Genomic DNA, 26,246 nt, shown 5'->3' with positions numbered 1-26,246 from the left:
CTTCAGGTCCATCCATGCTGTTGCAAATGGTAAGAATTCCTTTTTTACTGCAGCATAGTATTCCATTGTGTAGATATATCACAGTTTTTTAATCCATTCATCTGCTGGTGGGCACTTAGGCTGTTTCCAAATCTTAGCTATGGTAAATTGTTTACTAACTATGAAGAATAGTGGTTTATTCATGAGATTCTGGACATCCCTTTCCTTGAGCACCTTTCACATGGAATGTCAATTTTGAGCCTGGTTAATCCGCATTGCCCCATCTTCTTTCCAGGCTTTGATGCGTCCTGGAAGAATCGATAGAATCGTGTATGTGCCTTTACCAGATGCAGCAACAAGGAAAGAAATATTTAACCTGCAGTTTCACTCGATGCCAATCGGTCAGGATGTTGATCTGAATGAACTCATCCTCCAAACGGACACATATTCTGGAGCAGAGGTAAGAAAGTTCTCAAAATATCTCGGTGGGAGGAAAGTAGTGGTTTGGGGTCATTTGCAAAAAGACTGCTTGATGCCAATTGTTTTAAATAACTATATATTAAAAAATATTAAAACAAGAAATGCACTGCATGATAGGTGATCGCTAAATGAAATTGCATTTTACCTGACCTCTGATGTATCTCAATTGTTTTTACCTGGCTCCTGTTATTGCTCATTGAGACAGCAGCTTCCAACTATACTTCTTTGAACTTTGATCTCTTGGCCTATCAAATGGAAATGATATACAACTGCCTACTATTTTCTCATAGAGATCATATAAGTGAAATTAGGATATCATGAGAGCACTCTGAAGTTCAAAAGACTTGGCAAAGAGATTGTATCATTATTATCTTTTATCAAAATTTTGGGAAATTATTTCAGCCTAATTGTGTATTATCAAAGATTCTCTTCTAAAAACTGTAAAAGGGACAGTGTGCCCTTAACTGAAAATATACTCAATAAGAACAGCCAGAACTCTGTGGAAATAGGAAGGTTTTAAGTATGGCAGACATACTTTTTTTTTTTTTGTCCTTAGCAACTGTTAAGTTAGGCTGTTTTTATTTACAAAATACAATTCCATTAAAATAATTGTGCATCTTTCTACATGCATTTCTTAAGAAAAGGACAAACTTAACAGAAATATCTTCTGAGTACCATTGACATATATTTATACTGGGAAATTGATATTTTTTAACTAAGAAATTGTAGATTCTTTCATTCTGAGTTACCTAGCAGATTGGAACTGCATTCCTTTTTGCTTGTTGTTGTTTTTCTCTCTCTGCTATAAAATCCAGAGATTAACACATTACAGGTTGTTTAATAGTGCTCAGAAAATACATATGTCAATTTACATGTGGAATTGGCCTTAGTGTATCACACAGTCATAGATAATAACTACCAAATAGATTCCAAAAGTACTTGTTTTGCCTCAGGTATGAACTATGTATATTTTATTTTCCCCCTTTAGGTTTCTCAGTTGCACTGAGGGGGAGGAAGAGGGAAGCAATGTAGAAAGTAGCTTAAGACACATGAAGGGCATTTACTTTTAAGTTCTATCTGAAACAATAGTCCTAATTAATGAACATCTCTTTGGCATGACTGTCCATTATGTTACAATGAACATATAACTACTGTTGACTGACTGCTGCCACATTTCAGGAGTTCACTTTTTGATGTGAAACCAAAGGCTGGCATCATGTACATGATGTGTCAGTTTACAGGAAATGGCAAGGAGAAGACACCATAAATCTTTCACTTGAGCTGAGTGAGGAGGAAGAGTATAAATGTGCCTTTCTCACTTTGAAGTAATTTATGGCAGTAACAGAGAAGAACAAAACAAAAATCAAAGCCAGTGAGGTTCTGTCTGGCTGAAACTCAGGTGGTGCCAGGAATTACTGTACCAGCTTGCTAGTTCCTATATGGTGCATGCCTTATTTAGTCTAAAATACAAGCACATTCGTTTCTGATTAATATTTATATCAGATATTCTAAAAGTAGTCACAGGAAAAGTACCAGAAAATTCTGTTCTTCCTCGAATTACATTTTTCGTATTCCATAATGCTTGAGTGGGGGAAGGGTATCCCACTGTGGTCCTAATTATAATCGGTATCATCAAAATTTTGTTCCAGAGCTATATCTTACTAGGACTGGAGTTTTCAACTTGGACAAGACAAGTTTGTATAATACTTGAGGGGTCTTTTGGGGGCTGCCCTATTGTTTGAGGACTATTATCATTTTTTTTTTTTTGTCTTCAAATTGCCCTGGCCATTGTTGCTAAGAGGTCAGAGCATCGGCCTGCATATCAAAGGGTCTCAGGTTCAATTCTCCATCAAGGGCAGGTGCCTTGAGTTGTAGGTTTGCTCTCTGCCCTGGATCCGGGTACATGCGTTAGACAACCAATGTGCCTCTCTCACATCTATGTTTTACTCTCTCTCACCTTCCCTCACTCCCTTCCACTCTCTCTGAAAAGCAATGGAAAAAAATATCCTCTGATGAAGATTAACAACCAAAAAAAGTCTTAAAATTAATATATAGGAAATGTAAGAGATAAAATTTAGCTTCAGATAAAATATAAGATCTCATCCTGCCCCACCCCATCAAAATGAAATGGTGCTGTAATGTTGAGAGCCAAAATTAGTTTTGATTTTTTTTAAATAGTAAAATATTCAAAGCCAGAACTTCAGTCACCTGCCTCCTACAGAGTCATTGCTTTACCACTGATGTAACTAATTTATTTCCTCCCCAGGCTAAGGCCATATTCTTCAGCAGAGAACCTTCTACATAGTATGTATTTAACACTTATTAAACTGAAAAAAAAAAGACTTTAAAAATTATATTTAGGGAAAATAAGCTTTCATTCTCATTTGTCATAAGAGGAGTCCCCTAACATTGTAGCAATGCACCCTGCTACAGGCACAGCCAGTGTTTCAGAGTTTGACCACTTTTGGTATCTATAATAATAAAAGCATAATATGCTAATTAGACTAGTTGTCCTTCCAGAGGAAGCTGTGACTGGGAGGGAAGCCCGGGTCCAGGTGCCAGAGGGAAGTGGGTGCCGGCAGCCAGGGGAAGGAAGGCCTATTCTTGCACAAATTTCGTGCATTGGGCCTCTAATAAAAATGAAAACACAGGTCAATTAATTGTCTTCACAGGAAAGTAGATTAACCAAAATTACATAAAGGTAATTTTATATAATTATACACTATTAACTATATGAACAAGAATTTGGCCAGGTAAGCCAGAGATGAGGAAATTGCTGACTGATTTTTACAAACATAAAATGTTTATTTTAACTGTAGTGAGGTTTGTTTGTTTGTGGGGTTTTTTTGAAATTTTTTTCATTGATTTTTAGAAGGAGAGGGAAAGAGAGAAACATGCATGTGAGAGTGAAACATCGATCAGCTGTCTCCTGCATGTCCCCTACCAGGGATCGAGTTCACAACCCGGGCATATGCCCTGATCAGAAATCAAACCGGCAACCTTTCTCGTTGCATGGGATGACTCCCAACCAACTGAGTCATACCAGCCAGGGCTATAAGTGAGTATTTTTTGTTTTGTTTTTGTCAAGCCTCACCTGAGGATATTTTTTATACTGATTTTTAGAGAGTGGAAGCGGGGTAGGGAGGGGGGCGGGAGATGGGAAGAGAGAGAGAGAGAGAGAGAGAGAGAGAGAGAGAGAGAGAGAGAGAGAGAGAGAAGCATCCATGTGAGAGAGACACATCGATCGGTTGTCAGGGACCTAACTTGCAACCCAATTCAGGTACGTGCTCTTGACTGGGAATTGACCCCACGACCCTTCAGTCCCAGGACTGATGCTCTAAACACTGATTAGGGATGTAGAATATTTTTTCATTTTAATTAAAATGTTGTAGAGGATGATTGAAATGAAGATGATACTGGTGATACTTTTGAAGACTGGATTAGGGAGGTACTTTTAAAAATGTTTTCTTCCCACCTGGTACTTTATTTTGCCCAGTCAGCCTTGTTCTATAAAGCTTACACAGGCCCAATGTTTGAAGTAGCTCCTTACACCCTTCTAAGTTACTCTATTGTTTCTCCCTGGGGAGAGTGTCCAGAAAATTTGAGCATTTGGGTAATCATCAGGAGAGCCCCAAGAAGTTTGTCGCCAGCTGGAGGAGAAATGCGGCAACTAGGGAGCCTCCCTGGAGGCTGGCAGGCAGCATCTTTCAGCCACCCTGCACCTACCACTCCCCTGTGGCCAGGACCTCATTGTCTCTGGCTTCAAGGCTATAGCTCTCAGTTAGTGTGAAAACATGTTACCATTTAAAAGCCGATGGTAATAACAGATACATGTTGTTATACATTTGTCCATACTCATAGAATTTATAACACCAAGAGTAAATCTTAATGTAAACTGTGGACTTTGGGTGATAATGGTGTCAATGTAGGTTCATCAGTTGTAATAAATGTACCACTGTGGTAGGGGATGTTGATGATTGGGCAGCCTTTGTATGTGTAGGGAAGGGGATATAATGGAAATCTCTTTAGAATATCTGATATAAAAATATTTATCTTCCCCTCAATTTTACTATGACCTTAAAACTACTATTAAAAATAGTTTTTTAAAAAACTATGTCATGCACAGAGGAAAGGACCATAATAAACATGTACAGCACTGTAATGTTTACAAGAAGAGAAACAGATCACGTCTCAATCAATTATTTTATACTTAATTATTAGTAACTGTCACCAACCCATCCCTTGTAAATTTGTGGACAATTCTGTATATACTCTTGTGGACCTAATTAGCTTTGATTCCCTTTTCTAAAAATAATTTTTTATTTTTCAATTACAGTTGGCATATAATATTATATTCGTTTCAGGTGAATAGCCCAGTTGATTATTAGACATTTATGTAACTTATGAAGTGATCACCCTGATAAGTCTAGTACCCATCTCACAGCACACAATAGTTATTATACTATTACTGACTATATTTCCTATGCTGTACTCCACATGCCCATGAGTAGCAATTTTATAGATACAGTTTCAGCCTGGGGGCCAGCCTTGGAGGAGGCTAGCAATTTTATAACTAGCAATTTTTACTTAATCCCTTCCCCTTTTCACCCATCCCTCAAAACCCCTCCCATCTGGCCACCATTAAAATGTTCTCTGTAAAATAAAAGCAGATGGGAATTCAGCTCAGGAGGAAATAATGTCTTTTTTGGATATAGGTATTGTTTTCTTTGCTTTGACTTTTTTAAGTTATTTGTAGCAGATTCCATTTTTTTCATTTATCTTTTATCAAATTATTCTAATTACTTTAGAAAAACTTTTACCTTACCACCAACAGGAAACCAACAATCACAAATAAATGGACACGAACATAGCTGGGTTCATCACCCGCATACCCTGGGACAGGGTGATGAGTAAGAGACATTATTTCCTCTCTGTGTAGGATTTGCTGGCATGGGCGGAAAGCTAATGTCTATATAACTGGAGTTGAATGTTTGTTTGTGTTTGAATACAGTCCTCCTTTTAGTGCTTATCTCATTCAGTGAAACTGAGAATATATCTAAGAGCCAGGTATCAACTATATGTTTTATAAATAGCATAGCAATCATAGCATTTTTCAACTTCCCAGAGAGGCAGTAATTTATTAGCGGGGGGAAAAAATTTTTAACTTTGCAATTGAGTAGATGTCTAATAGGATTGTAGCTCCTTTCAGGATGGTTTCAGGTAAGTTATTAATTTTTTTGAAATCTCATTTTGCTCATTTGTAAAACATCTACATGCTTTTAAGAAACCTGGGATCTTAGAATCTTTGCCAGTGTCTGTAAGTACTTGTTACTGTGGCCTAGAGATCTTAATCGTAGCACCAGATTTTGAAAAAAATTCTCCTTAGCAAACTTTAACAATTTTCTATTCAATGGAGAAGGAAGTTTTACCTCCTAAGAGATTCCCAGACCCAGTGACTTTATTTTTTCATCTAAGGTGTTTGGTTTTTCTGCTTTTCAACAGAACACTTAGTTAGGTTCAATATCTATGATTCTGGGGGCATTAGGATAAAAAGTGTTATAAAGTGGGAATATGTAGCAGTCACTTTTCTCCTAAACTCTTTGTTAGAAAAGTAAGTGCAAGGTTCAAAGTTACAGTTTTGTTTATTTTGTTATACTTTTTAAAACTTCCAGTTTATGAAGGTGTAAACATTCTCTATGTTTCCAAACTTCAACTCCTACTGAAATTGGCAATAAAAGAGCCTTAATTCATCTTACCTGAGGGCTATCTCCGATCGGATGTTTACAGCAAAGCAAGTCATCCTCCAGAACACCCTGTGCTGCCATACCTGTAGTACTGACTCCTTGCCAGGTGCTTAAAACTACTGTCAGATTACTAGAAGCGTTAGTCAGAAAGGAAGTGGATGTTGAATGAAAGGCTGGCTGGCAACAAACTTCATACAGCATTTCATAACCAGATACTACAGCCCCTTTATAGGGAAGCAGTATATCAAGACAACAAGTTAGTTAAGACCTACCTAATAATCTAGTCCTCCAAGGCTGGCCCCCAGGCTGAATCTGTATCTGTGAAGAGCTACTCAGGCCAGGAGTCATGGTGATTTGGGCAATTTAACAATCCATCTGGGTTCCCCTCTCCAAATTCTCAGGCTTTCTATTGACTCCAGAATTTTTGCACAAACAATTCATCTATTTTTCTTCATCTTCAAAATTGATAAAATTGGGGGGGTTCTACCAACTTGAGAGGAGTTTATGATTTAAAAAGATATGCAAAACATACTACTAAGTCTGTCATGCAGATTCTGGTAGAGTTGGATTTCACCCCGGCCATGGATGGTCCTCTGGCCAGGCCGGGGCACAGAATGCTTGCGTTGGCACGGAATGCAAGCATTCCATGCCCAGCCGCGGATGGGCCTCTGGCCAGGCTGGGGCACAGAACACTTGCGTTGTCACCCCAATGACGAGGCAAGCTTTGCGTGCCCAGCCGTGGATGGGCCTCTGGGCCGTGGAGAGCCTCTGGGCAGCAGGCGCAGAGCGGCCAGGCCCTGCAGAGGGCTAAAGGCGCACGGATTCGTGTGCAGGGCTACTAGTTTCTAATAACAGTAATTGATCTATGTTGAAAACTCATGCCACCAATATATGTGAAAAGTGTTTCATCTTTTAAGAACATTTTGTACTATGTGCAACTGCATTAGTTAAGCAAAATGGGTTATGGAATGAGAAAGATCTAAATCCAAATTCAAAGCTTGTCCACTTCCTCGTTTGTGGCCACTCTCCTTATATTAAATAAAGATATGAGAGGCTCTACCTCATAGAGCTGTTGTCCAGATTAGATGACATAATGCATACAAGGTGCTTTCCTAGTAAGCACCTAGCCAGTGCCCAATAAGTCATTTTTATATTTTTTTATAATAACAAATCCAATTTAATTATCTCTAATACTAAATTTTTAAAAAATTTTCCATATTTTGTTGCCTGAGATTTTATGAATACTCATGAATGTTATATGTGTATATCATATTTTTAGTTTTGATGGTGTGTTCTTTAAATTTAAACCATATTTTATAGTTACGTGTATTTTTTTCAGCTGGTTTACTAGTACATTTATAAACATTTATAAGGCCTATTTTTATTTTTTCCTTTTTAAAGATATATACTATTTTTTTTACTTTAAAGTGTATAAAGTTGTTTCTTTACAAACTCTCTACATAATATCCCTATTCCAGCATATTTGTTAAGGTAATTTCTGGTTCCTAGTATACAACTTAATTCTTTTTTTCTTAACCTAAGTTTTGTTAAGGAAAAATAAGCGGGAGGGGGTGGGGGGAGATAGTGAACCTGGCAGCTTTACAAACTTGAAGGTTTCTGTTTCTACTAGAATGAATATTTAGGAAATAAGCATACCTAATTACTGTGCCCTTTCATTTAAGTTAGGATTGAACCCAAGTGTTTAGGTGAGGCTCAGAAATCTAATGCTGAGGACATAAGCACTGCATGCTTGTCCTTGGTGTTTGATGGCAACATCTCTACATGACAGTAATTCTGAGTTCTTAAGGGTGTCATTCCATTAAAATGTTAATAAACTCTATTAAGTAGTTGTTCAGGATTGCAGTGTAGTTATTAAATTATTCTTAAATATAACGTCCACTAAGTTTTGGAAATGTTCTAGTAAGCACCTAGCCAGTCCCCAATAAATTCTAACCTTGCCTTAGGTCATAAAGAAAACTAGAAAATTAAGATTTGCCTGGCTCTTTTTTTGTTTTATTGGTTTTAACCTCCAAATATTATTCCTTAAGTCCTTTAATAATGGCTAGCTCTCTTTTTGCTATTAAAATCTGGAAAATGGGTTTTGTTTTTATATTTGTAGAAAAGTTTTCCTGTTCTGTTAGGAGCAAGAAACCATCAGGTATAATGTACATGCCACTTTTATCATTGTGGAAGTTCCAAATCATAGAGTAGTTATTTTCTCTTTTTCTTCAGAATTTTTTTTTAAGATCTCTTAAACTGTTTTTGGCATTTGGACAAGACATTCTTTCAATAGTAGCAAAAGTAGTCCCTTGGCATATTTTTATTCACTTCAAAAGAATCCTTAAGGAGTGGTTTTATATTAAAAAGCAAGAATTGAATTTTGTTTGCCTCGCATTAACTTCTTGCCAAAATTCTTAAAAATATAAAAGGTCAAACAAACACTCTTAAATATAATAAAACAGTAGTCCCAGCATTAAAAAAAAATATTTTTAGGGGTCCTATGTCATAAGTCTAAGTGTCAGAACTGGAGATTGGGGGGGAGATGAATCCAAAAGTTGTCAATTCAAAATGAACTTTCTTGGACATACTGCTCATGAAATATGCACATACACACTGGTTAACAGAAGCTGGTCTGACGTTTCCTGTATAGCTTCCTTAGAGTTTCATAAGGATACTTATGCTATGAAATTAACATCAAAAACTTTCTGCCACGTATAGTCTACTTTATTTTTGAACTCCTCAGATATTTTTAAGGGTGAATAGAGTATGATTACTAAGAATATGTTTAGTTTTATAAGAAACTGACAAACTGTCTTCTAACGTGGCTATGCCATTTTGCATTCCCATCAGCAGTGAGTGAAGGTTCTTGTTGCTCCAAATCCTCACCTGCATTTGCCGTCAGTATCTTAGATTTTAGGCACTGTAGTATGTGGGTAGTGGTATTTCCAGGTTTATTTGCATTGGCCTGATGACATATGATGTTCAGCATCTTTTCATATGCTTATTTGCTTTCTGTATTTCTTCTTCGGTGAGCTGTCTATTCAGATGTTTTACCATTTTTTAATTGAGTTTTCTTATTGTTGAATTTTGAGAGTTCTTTTTATATTTTAGATATGACTCCTTTATCAGATTTGTATTTTCTAAAGATTTTTCTCCCAGTCTGTGGCTTATCTTCTTACTCTCTAAACTGTGTCTTTCATGGAGTAAAAATTTTTAATTTTAATGGATGTTTAGTATTTTCTTTCAAAATATCCTATTTAATAAAAGCCTAATATGCAAAATGACCCAACAGCAGAACAACCGGTGGAACGACTGGTTGCTATAATGCACACTGACCCCCAGGGGGCAGATGCGGAACACAGCAGCTGCCTCCAGCCCTCAGGTCCCAGGCAAGCTAAGACAGGTGCCCCCAATTGCCCTGCCAGTAGCCCCACAGAGGGAGGCGACTGACTGGTGGTGGCAGTGAGGGATGGGGCCGGTGAGTGGGTGGCACCAGGCTGGCCAAGGCAGGTGCCAGAGGGGGGCCTCCTGATTGCATTCCGGTCATCCCAAAGATTGGCCCTGATCGCTGGCCAGGCCTAGGGACCCTACCCATGCACGAATTTTGTGCATCAGGCCTGTAGTATTTAATAAGGTAGTAAATGTATTCTTTCTGTAAAAAGAGATCTATTAGGAGAATCATGCTTTATGAATGTTTATAGATAGAAGTTACCATATTTGCTCAATAGCTTATTTTTGTCTTTTTATAATTGTGATGATTTATAACTTTTAATGGTGAGGGAAAATTATTCCCTCAAAGAGCTGTTAGCCATGAAGAAAACCGTCTTTTTTCTTTTGGACATCAGATATTTCTGCCTACATGAATAGAAAAATGTTTTCCTCGGAAACTGGGACTCCCTATTCAACAGGAGCGACTTTAACTTAGACATATGCAGCATTTTATATGCAGATCACACACTACACAATGGCAGTACTATATAGCCATGTTTTAAAACACAGGATAACTGTACTAGAGTGATAGATGAGGGGAGGGCCATTTTAAATGAAAAAGTAAGTTTTTGCCTTCTAACTCACAGACCTAGTCACATCACATATTGTCAGTAATACAATAGAGTCTCATTCTGTGAGTTCTGCTAAACCACTTTTTGACCTTGGGCAAGTCTCAACCTGTTTGTATTTCAGTTTCCTTTTATTGAATGAAATCACTTCATAGAGCTTTTCTGTCTTTACAATTCTGAGGTTTTATATCCACATTGTGACTCTTACATTGCACTATTACCTATTACTTTTAAACATTATTAGAGCTAGGCTTGGGGGAACTTGTCTACAGAAAACATATATATATGCCCACATTGTAAAATAATGTGAGCATATCTATGACAGAAATTTAAAGAAATTTTTTTTCATATATACTGTATTTTCAGTTTTTAAAATCTTACTCAAAAGATAATTGAGGATTTTTAAATAATAGCAATTTGCTGACATGTCTCTTGGAAACATGTCTAATTGAATATATCTTGGTAGGTACAAAGCAGCAAAATACAAATATTCTCTGGTAATTCTACCCTTATTAGAAGAGTTCAAAGCATAACGCTGATCAACCATGATTCTTTCTTATTTGCCCCTATTAAGAAAGCAGGGCTCCACATCTAACATACTCCATAGCAAAAAGCTGAAAACTTTTCCTTTAAGACCAGAATCAAAATAAGGATACCCATTCTTGCCACTCCTGTTCAACATAGTATTGAAAGTACTAGCCAGAGCAATTAGGAAGGAAAAAGAGATAAAAGGCATCCCAATTGGAAAGGAAGAAATAAAACTGTCACTATTTGCAGATGACATGATTTTAAATATAGAAAGCCCTAAAGACTACACCAAAAAACTGTTAAAAACTAATAAATAAATTCAGTAAAGTTCCAGGGTACAATATATAGAAAAAAAATGGTGCATTTTATATACCAAAAACAAACTATCAAAAAAAAATTAAGAAAGCAATCCCATTTATAATTGCATCAAAAAGATAAAAATACTTAGGAATAAATTTAACCAAAGAAGTGAAAGACATTGATGAAAGAAACTGAAGGAGATATAAATAAATGGAAAGATATTTCATGCTCATGGATTGGAAGACTTAATATTATTAAAATAGCCATACTACCAAAGCATCTACACATTCAATGTGATCCTTATCAAAATTCCAATGGCATTTTTCACAGAAATAAAGCAACCAATTCTAAAATTTGTATGGAACTGCAAAAGACCCCAAATAGCCAAAGCAATCTTGAAAAAGAAGAACAAAGTTTGAGGCATTATACTCTCTGATTTCAGACTATATTTGACAAGCCTCATCCATGAACACAGAGTTTCCAGTTGGAATTTTAGTGCCTCATTCCTAAATATAAATGGAAAACAGGATCACCAATATTTGAAGAAAGCTTCTACTATGAGATAGTCTGGAACAAACAGGGAAAATAGAGACAATGAGGAAGCTGATGAAAAGAGAGTTAAGAAAAAGATAGTACAAGTATGAAAGAAGCACCAGGGGCTCAACAAAAGAATACCCAGTTGTTCCGTAATTGAAAATTTTAAATGTTTAGGTAGAAAGTTTAAAAATGCAATAGAAGGCCCTGACCGGTTTGGCTCAGTGGATAGAGCGTCGGCCTGCAGACTGAAGGGTTCTGGGTTTGATTCCAGTCAAGGGCACGTACCTTAGTAGGGGGTGTGCAGGAGGCAGCTGATCAATATTTCTCTCTCATCAATGTTTCTGACTATCCCTCTCCCTTCCTCTCTGTAAAAAAAAAATCAATAAAATATATTTTAAAAAATAAATAAATAAAAATGCAATAGAAGAATTTGAAAAAGTTGAGTAAGTCTCTCAGAAAATAAAACACAAGAGATGAAAATTGGAGAACTAGAGATATGACTAATAGGAGTTGCAGAGAGAGCAAACAGAGAAATCAGAGGAGAGTAAAGTCTCCAAATATCTTTCCAAGAATTGAAGAACTTAAGTTTCTAGATTGAAAGGCTCTATCAAGTGCCCATCCTCAACCCATCAAATACAAGGAACTAAGTATGTAGATTGCCACAAAATTCTCTGCAGCAGCAGAAGCAGCTGTAAGACAGAAGAGTTGTATTATCTATGCTTTTATATTTCTGAGGGTAAATGATTTCCAACATAGAGTTCTGTATCTAGCCAAACTATGAAACCAAATGTGAAGATGAATTAAATTCATTTCAAACATGCAAGATGTAAAACAAATTTATCCCACACACCTCTTTTTAGGAAGCTAATGATGGATGTGTTCCACCAAAAACAAGGAAAAGACATGGATCCAGGAAACAGTTCAATGCTGCAGGGTGGTGAAGGCAATTCCTGGAGAAAAGTTCCAGAAAAAAAAACATTTTTTAGCTTTTCAATATAATAAGCTAGCTAGGAAAAGTTAGTATTATCAGGTTGAGACACTTTGACTGACTTTGCTTTTCAATTGAAAATAATAAGGCTAGTACGTGAAGATTACATCAGCTACACTTGGAAATTATGAGTGTATGTTTTTTCTTTTCTACCTTATTTCAATCCAGAGCTATTTTTCCAAGAAGGCTTTATTTTAGAATTCAATGTTAGTTTTTTCTGTCATTTTTTTAAAAGTAAAGATGAGTAGTTTGTAAAGATTTTGGAAGCAGAACCTTTCCCCTCCCTCAGATAAAAACCTTATGTGGAAAGACCATTATATAGGGTAGGGCAAAAGTAGGTTTACACTTGTAAGTATGCAAAACAGTTTATTCTTGTACTAGAGGCCCAGTGCATGAAAATTTGTGTACTGTAGGCTGGGGGAACGTCCCTCATCCCAGCCTGCCCCCTCTCACAGTCCAGGAGCCCTCATGGGATGTCCTACTGATGGCTTAGGCCCGCTCCTATGGGGAGCGGGCCTAAGCCGCAGTCTGTCCTCCCTCTGCAGGAGGCCACTGGGCCGATCAGGGGAAGGCACCACCCCCATCACCCCACTGCTGCTGCTGCTACTGCCGGCCACAGTAGCTGGCCCTCACTTCTTAGCGCTGGCCCCGCCCACTGGTGGGTGGGGGGCGATCTGGGGCCAGGCCAGCTGTGGGAGGGGCTGTGGAGGTTGAGGCACAGCAAGTCGCACCCTATCTAGCCTTTGCGGAGGCGTGGTGCCAGGACCGGGCCCGCACTGCTCTCTGTGGCTGCCTCTGCAGAAGTGGCCACAGCACTGGACCGGCCCATGCCGCTGCCTCTCCTGTACTGCCGGCCCTCGGCCCTCGCAGCTGCTGCAGCTCTGTCCAGAAGATGTCTGGTCTATCCCGTCTAATTAGCATATTACCCTTTTATTAGTATAGATTATTGTTTATTAATAATTGTATTATTTTCCATATGAACAGTTGTAAACTACCTTTGCCCCATCCTGCATAAAAGAGATGGGACTGAATCTACTTTGGTTAGGGCCTGTGAGGCACTTTGGAGATTGTAGAGCATTTAAAAACTATTGCTCTAGCTAAAAAGGCTACTGAACACATGGCTTACTTCATTCTTACGTTTCAGAATTATAACCTGAGGACCCCGAGTCTCATGAGGTGAATCAGGGCATGGTGTGGCATTGCTGCTGCGTGGTGAACTTGTATAGCTGAGCACCTGGGACATAAATGCACACTGACAAATTTGTATCTCTGATTGTAACAGTCAGGTTCGTTTTTAATGAAATGTCTATGCCTCGGTTTCAAATAAAGGTTGGAACCTCCAATTTTTACATTCCTTACATTTTTAAGTTTGAAATTAGTAGTTCATATTTCTTTTCCTGTATATGCATGAGCTGAGGCAAACCTGGAGCCTCCAGATAGCACCATGTTTGGAGTGGGGAGCCTGCATTTAAGTGATCCTGGTAATACATCCTTTGTCCCTTGTAATGCTGTCCTTTCTCTTTCCCATGTCACCTCCGTAAAAGAAATTGTTGACAGATTATAGTTTTAAATAGCTTTCCAGATACAATCTTCTTTGGTAAATAAAACTAAAAGATGAGGTTAAAGAATAAAGAGATAGCAATGCTATGAGAATTTGAGTTTTTGTATAATGTGGTCATTATGGGAATTGAACCTGCCTATGTACCATGAAACTGCACAACACACAATAGAGCATGGCCATAACTTTTCAGTCTGAAAAATGATTTGTCGTTGGCAGGTATTAAAAATGCCAACTTCACTGCCTTTATTACCTGCTGTGGGAAAGGGTAGTTCCTAGCTAAACATTTTGTGAACTGGTTAATGTTTAATATTTATTTGTAAGGCTTAGTGACATAATGAAGAAATAGTTATAAATCTTGTGTGCTTTGTGCTTTAAGTTCATGTTGCTTCCCCATTCACCTTTACTTTTGGGTTCTTTAACTAAATAGTGCAGAAAGTGTTGCTTATGAAATTAAAAGAGGAAAATAACAGTTTTAAAACTACCTTTTATATCTCTACCTATAATTTTGGGAATTAAAACCTTGAGCAAGTGCATATCTTGGTAGGCAAATTATTTTAATCTGATGCTTGATCAGAGTACAATTAGAAGAACACTCTCTGTCTTAGCTAGAGGTATTATTATCTTTTTATGTTCAACCTAAAAAGCAGATACACGGATTACCATTTCAACTCAGAGAATACATTTTTATCTTGAAGCTCATGAGAAATAAGTTGCATGTGAAAATTAACAGAGCAGTTTCTCATTTTTATTACTCAGTCATTCTCTAAGAACACTGCCTATGACACCTGTGAAGAAGCAGAGCCATGGAGTTGTGTACCCAGCAGGAATAGATGTGCCCAAATTTAGCTTGATTGATGGTATCCTTATAGAACTGTAGGACTATTGCTGGAGAGTGACTGTAACACCCCAGAAAAGCCCCTCACTCAGATGCTGCATTCTAGGCCAAACCATTACTGAACATACCTTTAAGGAAAATTGCACCTTCCCAACTTGGCAAGAAAATAGTAGTTGAAATGGCTTGAGGATGTTCTTCAGTTCTTTTTCATCTTCATCTGGTTTTCCACCGGAAGATACAGTTTAAAAAATATCCATCTGTGATTTTTCTTTATTTTGTTTTAATTAAATGAGGATCCTTTTGTTGTCAAGAGTTGAGGGCGCTGAGGAAATCCCGCCAGCCAAGGTCCTGGGGGGTCCATATTAATGTTGCCCCTCGACTTAGGCTGTGCTCAGTCACTGTGGCCTCATTCTGTGTAGCTTTCCATACCAGGTGCATGGCTTGAAGGATGTCCTTCTTCCTGTAGGTTGAGCTTTTCTCTTACTCTTCTTGGTGTCTAGCTAGCTTACTTACTGCCAACAACAATGTTCCCTGGGTACTTGAGACCCATTGCTCATTTGAGGGGCTGTGGTACACACACATTTGAATGAAATTTAAGCTTTGTGTTTGCCATTTGTAGCTTATACTGGAAAGTTATCCTGGTCCACAGATAAAATCTATGGTGGGCATTATTCTGAATATGTCACTGGTTGATTCTTTTAATATCCCCATAATGATATTGGTCATTTTGATTTTCTCATTGGAACATGAATAAAATTTACCTATACTGGTTTTTAACGGTTTAGAATAATCAGTACTTCACATGCTAAGAATCATGATGACATTAATAATAATATACTGTAGAACCCAGTGAAATTCTTTGAGGTGTTGGCAAGGGTGAACTTTCCTATCAACTTAGAAATGCTTCCACCAGTCAGCAAAGGCAACACAAAATTTCATCACTCAGTCTTGATGCCCAGGTAATACTAGTAGTCAGGGTGACACTGTTGAGCTTCTGTCTGCTGGAAAATGTTTTGCTTTCCGTTTTCAAAGATGTCTGTTGACAGATAACCCATTTTCTATGTGTGTGGATGTAATGAAAATACCATTGTGAGTTCAGTAAACCTTTCGTTACTAAATTCACACAAAGTCCATCTTTGGGATTTTGCTATTTGCAAAACTTGGTTGTGCACAACTATGTCTCAAAGCTATAAACTTTCCCTCCTTGTTCCTTTGTGCTGGTTTGCTGTTTGCAATATCATTCTCCCTTAGTCTCCAATATTGGTTGCTAAATTAGTTTGGGGTTGCTTGGCTTATAGTCATCTCACATCAGAACCCCGTTTATCAGCTTATTCTCTAGAAAATGTTCCAAAAAAGCAAGAAGATAAGGCATTAGAGATCATTTGCAACCAGAAAGGGAGTGTATCCACCTGTAGAAGCTTTTAAGGACACATGAGATATAAGCCTCCTAGACCACTCACAGTGACTTCCTCTTGAGTCAGGTTATAAATGATTTTTGTTGGGGAAGGATGGTAAATAAATCCATAGCCACCAGATTCTCTGTTGGCCTTTATTATACATTCAGTAATCACGCAATATATTAATACAATGAGTAATGTTTGCCACAATTTTGTTGAGCACTTACTATGTGCTAGCATAATAAGTACCGTACATAAGTTATCTAATTTAATGTAACAGCTATGAGTTATAAAATTAGTATACTCATTTTACAGAATAAGAAACTTGTCCTTATACTGTCTCTGTAGAAATTTCTAACCCAGTTCACCTAGCTTCTACTACTCTTGGCTTTGGTGTTCTTGCTTCAGAAAGCCTCTTGACCCATTCTTTTTAGGTCTTTTATCAACTTTTTCCAGAAAACTCTCTCTAGTCATACTTAATGTCATATTATATTATAAATTTGTTCATGTATCTTTCTCAATGAGACCATTATTTTCTTAAGTAGTAATTAGTGGCTTGATTAGTAAAATCTGTCCCTGAAACCTAGTATTTATGTGGAGCACGTCTGCATGAACAGAGCTCCTCCTCTGGATACCTTGAGTAGAGAGGTGGGTGGAGCAACGCAAATATAAGGTTTGGTGCTGTTGTTGCCCTTTGCAGCTGCAGAATGGATAGGCGTCTGGGCAGAAGGTATTGTCCAGTCCTTGGCTTCCACACCAGCTCATCGTTAACAACTTTGTCCTCTTTGCTACAATATCTAGTACTACTTGAGCAAAAAAAAGGGCAGGAGTCCTTGATCTCTTATATTGTTGAGAAAGAAGTGAGGATGACTGTGGATATAAATGATTTTGTAACCAGGGGACTTGGAAAGTTGAAGAAGGGAGTTGGATTCAATGGTTCACAAGCCTCAACTTGAGTTTATTTCATGAATCTTTTATTTGACCTATAGTATTACTGAATTGTATTAAGGAATTGCCATAAGGTTGAGTCTTAACCTTCATTATGCATAATATAATACATACTAAGGTCTGATCCCTTTTTTTGGAAAAATAATAAAAAGAAATCCAAACTTAAAAATTTAAACATACTAAGTTTGAGGTAACTTTTGCTCATCTTAATGGAGTTGATTATTCAAACAAGATTTTATATTGTTTTAATTTCTCCCCACTTAAAAATTAATCCATTATGTAAAATTCTAATTAATATAGATCTGTTATTGCATAAAGAGAACAGAGAAGCTACATATGAGTGAATGGTCATGTACTTATGGAAGATTTTTTTACTATAAACTAATACTATCCTATCCTATCTAATAAAGGAGAAACATGGTAATTAGCGTACATCCGCTACCCTTCCTATTGGCTAATCAGCGAGATATGCAAATTAACTGCCAGCCAAGATGGCGGCCGGCAGCCAGGCAGCTTGAAGCTAACATGAGGCTTGCTTGCTTCACTGACGGAGGAAACCAACGTTCCCTGCCTGCCTTGCCGGCCTCTGAGCTTGCAGTTTGAAACATTGTTACAAATATAGAAGCTAAACAAAACCCCAGAAACCGGCTTTCAGCCCGCTGGGATCTCAGAGCTGGAGTTGATACAGTGTTTCAATTATAGAACCCAAACAAGCCAGATACCTGCTTTCAGCAGCAGAGGCCTCAGAGCTGGAGCCAGAGCTAAAGCTGGCCCAGAATAAAAAGAAAGAAAGAAAGAAAGAAAGAAAGAAAGAAAGAAAGAAAGAAAGAAAGAAAGAAAGAAAGAAAGAAAGAAGGAAGGAAGGAAGGAAGGAAGGAAGGAAGGAAGGAAGGAAGGAAGGAAGGAAGGAAAGGAAGGAAGAAAGAGAGAGAGAGAAAGAAAGAAAGAAAGAAAGAGAAAGAAAGAAAGAAAGGAAGGAAGGAAGGTAGGAAGGAAGGAAGGAAGGAAGGAAGGAAGGAAGGAAGGAAAGAAAGAAAGAAAGAAAGAAAGAAAGAAAGAAAGAAAGAGAAAGAAAGAAAGAAAGAAAGAAAGAAAGAAAGAAAGAAGAAAGAAAGAAAGAAAGGAAAGAAAGAAAGAAAGAAAGAAAGAAAGAAAGAAAGAAAGAAAGAAAGAAAGAAAGAAAGAAAGAAAGAAAGAAGCAGTTGGGAGCTTGAGTCACCCGCCAGCCTGAAAACAGCCCTCAGCCCCTCACCCAGACTGGCCAGGCACCCCAGTGGGGATGCCCACCCTGAAGGGTGTGTGACCAGCTACAAACAGCCATCATCCCCTCACCCAGGCTGGCCAGGCACCCCAGTGGGGACCCCCACCCTGATCCAGGACACCCTTCAGGGCAAACCAGCCGGTCCCCACCCATGCACCAGGCCTCTATCCTATATAGTAAAAGGGTAATATGCCTCCCAGCACCGGGATCAGCGGAGCTGTGAGGCCTCCCAGCACTGGGATCAGTGGAGCCGAGAGGCCTCCCGGCACTGGGATCAGTGTGACAGGGGGCAGCGCCCAAACCTCCTGATCGCCCTACGGCTCTGTGTTTAACGGGGCGGGGCCACAACCTCCCTATCAGCCCTGCTCTGTTCGTGACAGGGAAAGGCACCCCAACCCCCTGATCAGCCCTGCTCTGTGCTTGATAGGGGGAGCTCCCCAACCCCCTGATCGCCCTGCAGCTCTGTGTGTGACAGGGTGCGGCGCCCCAACCCCCTGATCGGCCCTGCTCTGTGTGTGACAGGGTGCGGCGCCCCAACCCCCTGATCGGCCCTGCTCTGTGTGTGACAGGGGGGAGCTCCCCAACCCCCTGATTGGCCCTGCTCTGTGCGTGATAGGGTACGGATCCCCAACCCCCCTGATGGGCCCTGCTCTGTGCGTGACGGGGCAGCGCCCCAACCCCCTGATTGGCTCTGCTCTGTGCTTGACGGGGTGGCGCCGCAACCTCCCCATTGACCCTGCTCTGTGCGTGACAGGGGGCGATGCCCCCACCCCCCAATCGGCCCTACCCTGAGCGTAACTCAGGGTGGCATCGCAACCTCTGATCTGCCCTGCTCTGTGCATGACAGGGGGTGGCGCCCCAACTCCCCAATCGGCCCTGCTCTGAGCCCGACCAGGGGCTGTACCTAGGGATTGGGCCTGCTCTCTGCCACCCGGGAGCAGGCCTAAGCCAGCAGGTCGTTATCTCCCGAGGGGTCCCAGACTGCGGAGGGGGCACAGACCGGGCTGAGTAGCCCCCCTCTCCCCCCCCGAGTGCACAAATTTTTGTGCACCGGGCCTCTAGTCTAATAAACAAACATGGTAATTAACTGTACCTCCGACACGCTTCCCATTGGCTAATCAGGGCGATATGCAAATTAACTGCCAACCAAGATGGTGGCCGGCAGCCAGACAGCTGAAGCGAACAGGAGGCTTGCTTGCTTCAGTGAAGGAGGAAGCCAAGGTTCCCCGCCTGCCGCTGCTGGGCTCTGAGCTTGCACTCTAAGAAACAATGTTGCAATGATAGAAGCTAAACAAATCCCAGAAACCTGCTTTCAGCCAGCCGTGCCTCAGAGCTGGAGCTGCAACAGTGTTTGAATTATAGAAGCCAAACAAACCCAGATACCCGCTTTTAGCAGCCAAGGTCTCAGAGCTGGAGCCGAGCCTCAGAGCTAAAGCGGGCTCTCAGTTCCAGTGACAGTCATAGAAGGTAAATAAATCCCAGAATAAAATTAAAAAAAGAAAAAAAGAAGAGGTTGGGAGCTTCAGTCACCCGCCAGCCTGAAAATGGCCCTCAGCCCCTCACCCAGACTGGCCAGGCACCCCAGTGGGGACCCCCACCCTGAAGGGGGTGTGACCAGCTACAAACAGCCATCATCGCCTCATCCAGGCTGGCCAGGCACCCAAGCGGGACCCCCACTCTGATCCGGGACACCCTTCAGGGCAAAGCAGCCGGCCCCCACCCATGCACCAGGCCTCTATCCTATATAGTAAAAGGGTAATATGCAAACTGACCCTAACAGCAGAAGGACTGGGAATGACTGGTCACTCCCATACTGACCACCAGGGGGCAGATGCTCAATGCAGGAGCTGCCCTCTGGTGGTCAGGGCGCTCTCACATGGGAGGAACTCTGCTCAGCCACAAGCCAGGCTGACGACTGCCAGTACAGCGGTGGTGGTGGGAGGCTCTCCCGCCTCCTCAGCAGCGCTAAGGATGTCCAACTGCAGCTTAGGCCTGCTCCCCGCTGGCAAGTGGACATCCCCTAAGGGCTGCCAGGCTGCCGGAGGGATGTCTGATTGCCATCTTAAGCCCAATCCCCCGGGCAGCGGGCCTAAGCCAGCAGGTGGTCATCCCCTGAGGGGTCCCAGACTGGGAGAGGGCACAGGCCGGGCTGAGGGACCCCCCTCCCCGTGTGCACCAATTTTTGTGCACCAGGCCTCTAGTCTATACTAATAAAAGAGAAACATGCAAATTGGTGTCACTCCGCTATGCCCACCAGCCAATCAGGATGAGTATGTAAATTAACCCAACAAAGATGGTGGTTAATTTGCATATGTGAGCACAGAGTGAGGACTGAAGACTGAAGAGGCTTGGCTTCTCTGCTGCAGCCAGAGCGGAGAAGCCAAGCCTCGCTGTGGCTGGAGCAGAGAAGCCTAGCTTCGCTGCTGCGGCTGGAGCGGAGAAGCCAAGCCTTGCTGCTGCAGCCAGACCAGAGACCTGGGTCCCGGATGCCGGAAGAAAACCAGTGCTGGCAGCCAGGGGAAGGAAGGCCTATTGCACGAATCTTCGTGCAACAGGCCTCTAGTTTTTTAGATAAGAAAATAAGGTTAAATATACTGACGTGACAAGTAATCCATTTGTTTTCTGGCTTTACATAATCCTGTTTTGGTCAGGACCTGTCCATGTTGGTGGTCTTGTCTGTGCAACATTTTTTGCCTACGTTAAACTTCTTCTATAGCAGTGATTCTCAACCTTCCTAATGCTGTGACCCTTTAATACAGTTCCTTATCTTGTGGTGACCCCCAACCATAAAATTATTTTCATTGCTACTTCATAACTGTAATTTTGCTACTGTTATGAATCATAATGTAAATATCTGATGTGCTATATGTGTTTTCCGATGGTTGTGACACACAGGTTGAGAACCGCTGCTCTATAGCATTTTCTTACTTTCTGACCTGCTTGATAATCTATCCTCTATTCGTTATCACAAATAATTAGTGTATATAGTATGCTTGTTGTGGCTCAATATAGTCTTAAAGGGTTTTCTCCGTTATTTTAATTCTTGCACTTCTGCAATTTCCCTTTTCCAGAAATAATACCTTTCTGACAACTTAATGCTGTCAGAATCTTAGAGTGAATTGATTGATCAAAGAAAACCAACAGTGCCTGGCCTGCAGTTTGTACTTAATAAACATTTGATGAATGAAAGACAGAATGCATGCCATTTCATTTTTGTGAAAGTTTACTATGCTAGAAAGTCTTAAATTTTCTCCGGAAAGGAGTAGTAATGCATATTCTTTTTGTAATATCTGAATCCTTTGCGTTTTCACTACGATAACAAGTGCTTTTATGAGTCCCAGATACTCACCAAAGCACTCATTGCAGACAGTGACTTCGCTTACCTCCTTTTACTTGGGATGAGTTTCAATATTTGATGATAACAAGTTTGGATAGGTTCTGGTTTGGGCAAGGTTCAGATTAATTATATAAAAGAGTATATCATGTTTTTAAACCCTATCATATCCTGTTACCCAATTCTCCGGTACAAGTGCTGTAGGCACTGATTTAATCTGGCAATGATAATTGGACTCCCTGCTAGAATAGTCCATGTGTTTGGAGAGGCCCTGTGGTCATGACAGGATGTCATTCTTATACGAAAGAACTTAAGGCAAGAATCTAGAATGAGGAACCAACACTTGATCTCACCAGAATATTAGCAGGTCTGTAAACGTAGACATTTTGGTCAAAGTCCAGTTTACTGAGGGTCATAATTTTCAGTAACAGGAAGAATCTCAAAGTCAGTTGTTGGATGGGTCGGAAACAACTCATATGCTGCATGATTGAGCACGTTTGCTGTTAATTTCTTGAGTTGTGGAGATATATTAGCTTTCACATCCAATTGTGCTGGAAACAGTTCGTATTTTAATTGGATTATGTTCACCTTAATTTTTTGGCGGTACTTTTTCCTCAGACCCTTGGATGGTTTTCTTTTTTGTTTGTTTTGTTTTTTAACCTCCTCCAATTTCACCATTTGTTTTTTGGTTTGTTTGTATGTTTTAACCTCCTCCAATTTCTACCATTCATTTAACTGGATCATTACGTGGTCTAGTTAAATGTAAACAGCCACAGACATGCTCTGTAATCTCTCACCTCTTCCCTTGAGGCCGTGCCTTCTCAGTTCTGGTAAATGACTTTTGAGGCTGCAGAAACCAAGTGATGAACCCCCTACAGGTAGTGCAGAGGAGTTTGTAAGCAGTGTTTGCAGAAAGTTCTGGTCCCCTCTTCTGTTCCCATTTGGTGTTCTTTTAAACTGTCTTTCCATTATTTTAGTTTCTTTGGGGCCAGGAGAAGGAAAAGGGAAGTACTGTGGCAATTCAGCTTATGGCCTTAACTAACTGACTTAATTGGTTTATGCCTTAATTTTTATTTATGAAGCTATACAATTATAAAGCATGTGATAAATGCATAAGTACAATACTGATGCTTTTTCTTGGATATGTACATTTCAAAAATTAGTTATGTTTCTGCATTAGGATGAGTCATGTGCTGAAGTTTTCGGGATAAATTTTAAATCTTACTTTAAAATTTTAAAATTTATATTTCTTATAGTGTAAATGGAACCTTGCATCTTGTGGACACTGAAATAACCTTTAGGATTTAGGACCATAGTAAAGAAATCTGAAATGTGAATTCACATGATCTCTGGTTTAAAAAAAAGATTCTTTAAACCTTCAACTAGAAGAAATATATATAAAACATATGTACATATTGGAAGTATAGCAGAGACACAGAGAACTCAGCGTCTGGAATTAAGAAAACTTGGATTTGAACCCCATCACTGATATTTACTGGCTCTGTGGTCTTGAGCAGTTTTCTCATATGTCATAGTTATTGTGACACTACTTACTTCTAGAGTCATTGTGAAGATTAAATCATTACCTAAATAGTTTGTCTCTAATACTAATAAGCAAATGGCTGGAAAAAAATTTTGAGGATGTCTGAATCACATTCTAGAATACTGGAGGCAGGGAGGAAATGCACCATTTGGGGTATTAGAGCTAAATTAAATATCCTACTCCAGACACTAGGAGATTTTAGACCTGCTCACAGCCAGTGTGGACCCGAGTTTAGTGCCTGTAGTTATTGCAGGCTGGACTCAGATGCACCAGGAGGTACAGTGCCATGGCCAGTCACTTCACCTCTGGGCCTCAGTTTCTTTGTAGCTGTTTTGAGGATTGTTAGGGTTGCTTAATTAAGACCCTACTTTGACAAACTTTCACTTTAAAGCAGAAGAAAGATGCTAAAATAAAGAAGGATGAATATAAAAAGTATAGAAGCAACCAAGATGTCCTTCAGTAGATGAATGGATAAACTGTGGCACATCAGACAATGGAATATTATTCAGCACTAAAAAAAAAAAATGTGCTAACAAGCCATGGAAAGACATACTAAGTCAAAGTAGCCAATCTGAAAAGGCTACATACTGTATAATTCCAACCATATGACATTCTAGAAAAGGGAAAGGTATGGAAACAGTAAAAAGAGCAGTGGTTGCCAGGGGTTGAGGTGACGGGAAGGGATGAATAGGCAGAGCACAGAGAATTTTAGGGCAGTGAAACTACTCTGTATAATACTCTAACTGAGTACATGTCATAATACATTTGTCCGAACCCCTAGACTGCCCAACGTCTAGAGTGAACCTGATGTAGACTATGGACATTTGGATAATGATGAGTCGATGTAGATTCATCAGTTGTACCAAGTATCCCACTCTGATGGGGGATGTCAATAGTGGGGAAGGCTATGTGTATGTAGGGGCAGGGAATATCTGTACTTTACACTCAATTTTACTGTGAACATAAAACTTCTCTAAGAAATAAAGTCTGTTAAAACACATGCACACACAGGATGGGAGGAAATGAAGGAGAGAGGAAATAAAAAGGCTGCTCACAGAGCCCATTCTTGCCCTCACAACCTGTTCACAGGCGGCCCTTCCACTCTGTGGCTCTCTCTCTCCCCTCCATCTCAGTCACTTCTGTGTGGATGGTAAGGCAGTGTTTTCCCCCAAAGTGAATTCCTAGAAACAGTGCCATAAAGCAGACAGCCACAAAACAGATCATTGTTGAAAGAATTCCATTTCCTTATACAAATAGTATTATAACTGAGGATTGCATCCCTGACCAGAACTTGCCATCAAATAAAAAAGTGTGCTCCAGGTTCTTGAAAACAAGCCAATGTGTGCACCACACATTGATCAGGACCCTGTGGCCCATGAGTGATTGGTCCATAATACTGCAGCTCTGGAGACCATCATGTTTTACAACCATATTCCTTTTTAAACCTTCTTTGGCTCATTGTTGCCCTTATGATACAACCTGTCTGGGCCAATGGGGTCATGCAGCCACTCCTGTGGCCAGAGGGATGGGTGCTATGACAGACCTGTCAAAGGGTTGGAGTGGCTGAGGCAGTTCCCTTCAGAAGGCTTCATTTGTTCAGATAACAGTAGTGGGGAAAGGAGGAAGAGTAAGAGACAGAAGGGAGGGAAAGGGAGAATGTCATGCTTCCTGCCTATGTCAAGATTGTGTTACAAGATGTGTTACAAGATTTTTCTCTCATAGCACAGAAAGGGAAGGTCATTGTTCCAGAATAGGACATTTAAGCTATAAAAATTACTGTGCTTCACAAAAATTCTGAATATAGATGCCTTGCACATTTCTATTTCCTTTGTTTCTGGAAGTCTAGGTCAGGTGCTCCATAAAGTTTTTATCACCTGTGATCTGTAAAGCATATGTTCTGCCAGAAAATTCTGCTAGTCACCAGCCTTCTGGTTTCCATACAGGTGACAATGGAAACTTCTGTGTGATTGCAGACTAGCATTATGATGCCAAGGATGTTTGCAAAACATTAAATTCTGATAAAAGAGATAATATTTTAAATCATTCTTGATCCCTGAATAATGCTGCACATTACTAGCTTATACCATTTAGCTTCAAAATTTCTTATAGCATAAGCTTTGATTTCATGCTAGTGTAAAGTACCCTGTCTTTTTATACAGAGTTAGAGAATCTCCTATTTCTTCGAAATAAATTCTTTCTACCATCTTTTTATTCAGCTGCTGAATAAAAGAACAGCAGTTGCTCCTACCCAGAGTCCCAAATCTGAGTAAGTGCAGTTTCATAGGAATGGTCAATGGAATGGGGAGTTAACTGTCTGAATGATGAGGGGTCAGCAAACTACGTTCTGCAGGTCACACATGTCCCACAGTCTGATTTTGTAAGGCCCAGAATCTATGAAGAGTTTTACATTTTTAAGTGATTGAAGAAAAATAAAAAGAAGAGGAAAAATACATGAAATTTTCAATTCAGTGTACATAAAGTTTTATTGGAACACAGTGACTCATTTATTTACAGACTAGAGGCCCGGTGCACAAAAATTTGTGCACTCAGGAGGGTCCCTCAGTCCGGCTGTGCCCTCTCGCAGTCTGAGACCCCTGAGGGGATGACCACCTACTGGCTTAGTCCCACTCCCCAGGGGGATTGGGCCTAAGCTGGCAGTCAGACATCCTTCTGGCAGCTCAGGAGCCCTCGGGGGATGTCCATTTGCCAGTGGAGAGCAGGCCTAGTTGCAGTCAGACATCCTTAGCGCTGCT

The 26,246-nt window shown here is 40.1% G+C and overlaps 1 protein-coding gene across 1 annotated transcript in view; it reads left to right on the top strand.

Annotated features, from left to right (window-relative positions):
- Positions 1-26,246, top strand: part of AFG2A (AFG2 AAA ATPase homolog A) — a gene marked incomplete at its 5' end in the record, with an annotated part of 266,725 nt that overhangs the window by 216,106 nt on the left and 24,373 nt on the right. Inside the window, one exon of the mRNA XM_081091172.1 lies at positions 275-439. Within this exon, the coding sequence (XP_080947298.1) occupies positions 275-439 (165 nt within the window). The remainder of the gene's footprint in view (positions 1-274; positions 440-26,246) is intronic.

The sequence above is a fragment of the Myotis nattereri genome (assembly GCF_964212035.1).
Source record: "Myotis nattereri genome assembly, chromosome: 5".
Taxonomy (NCBI): domain Eukaryota; kingdom Metazoa; phylum Chordata; class Mammalia; order Chiroptera; family Vespertilionidae; genus Myotis; species Myotis nattereri.
This window is presented reverse-complemented; position numbering and strand designations above follow the sequence as displayed.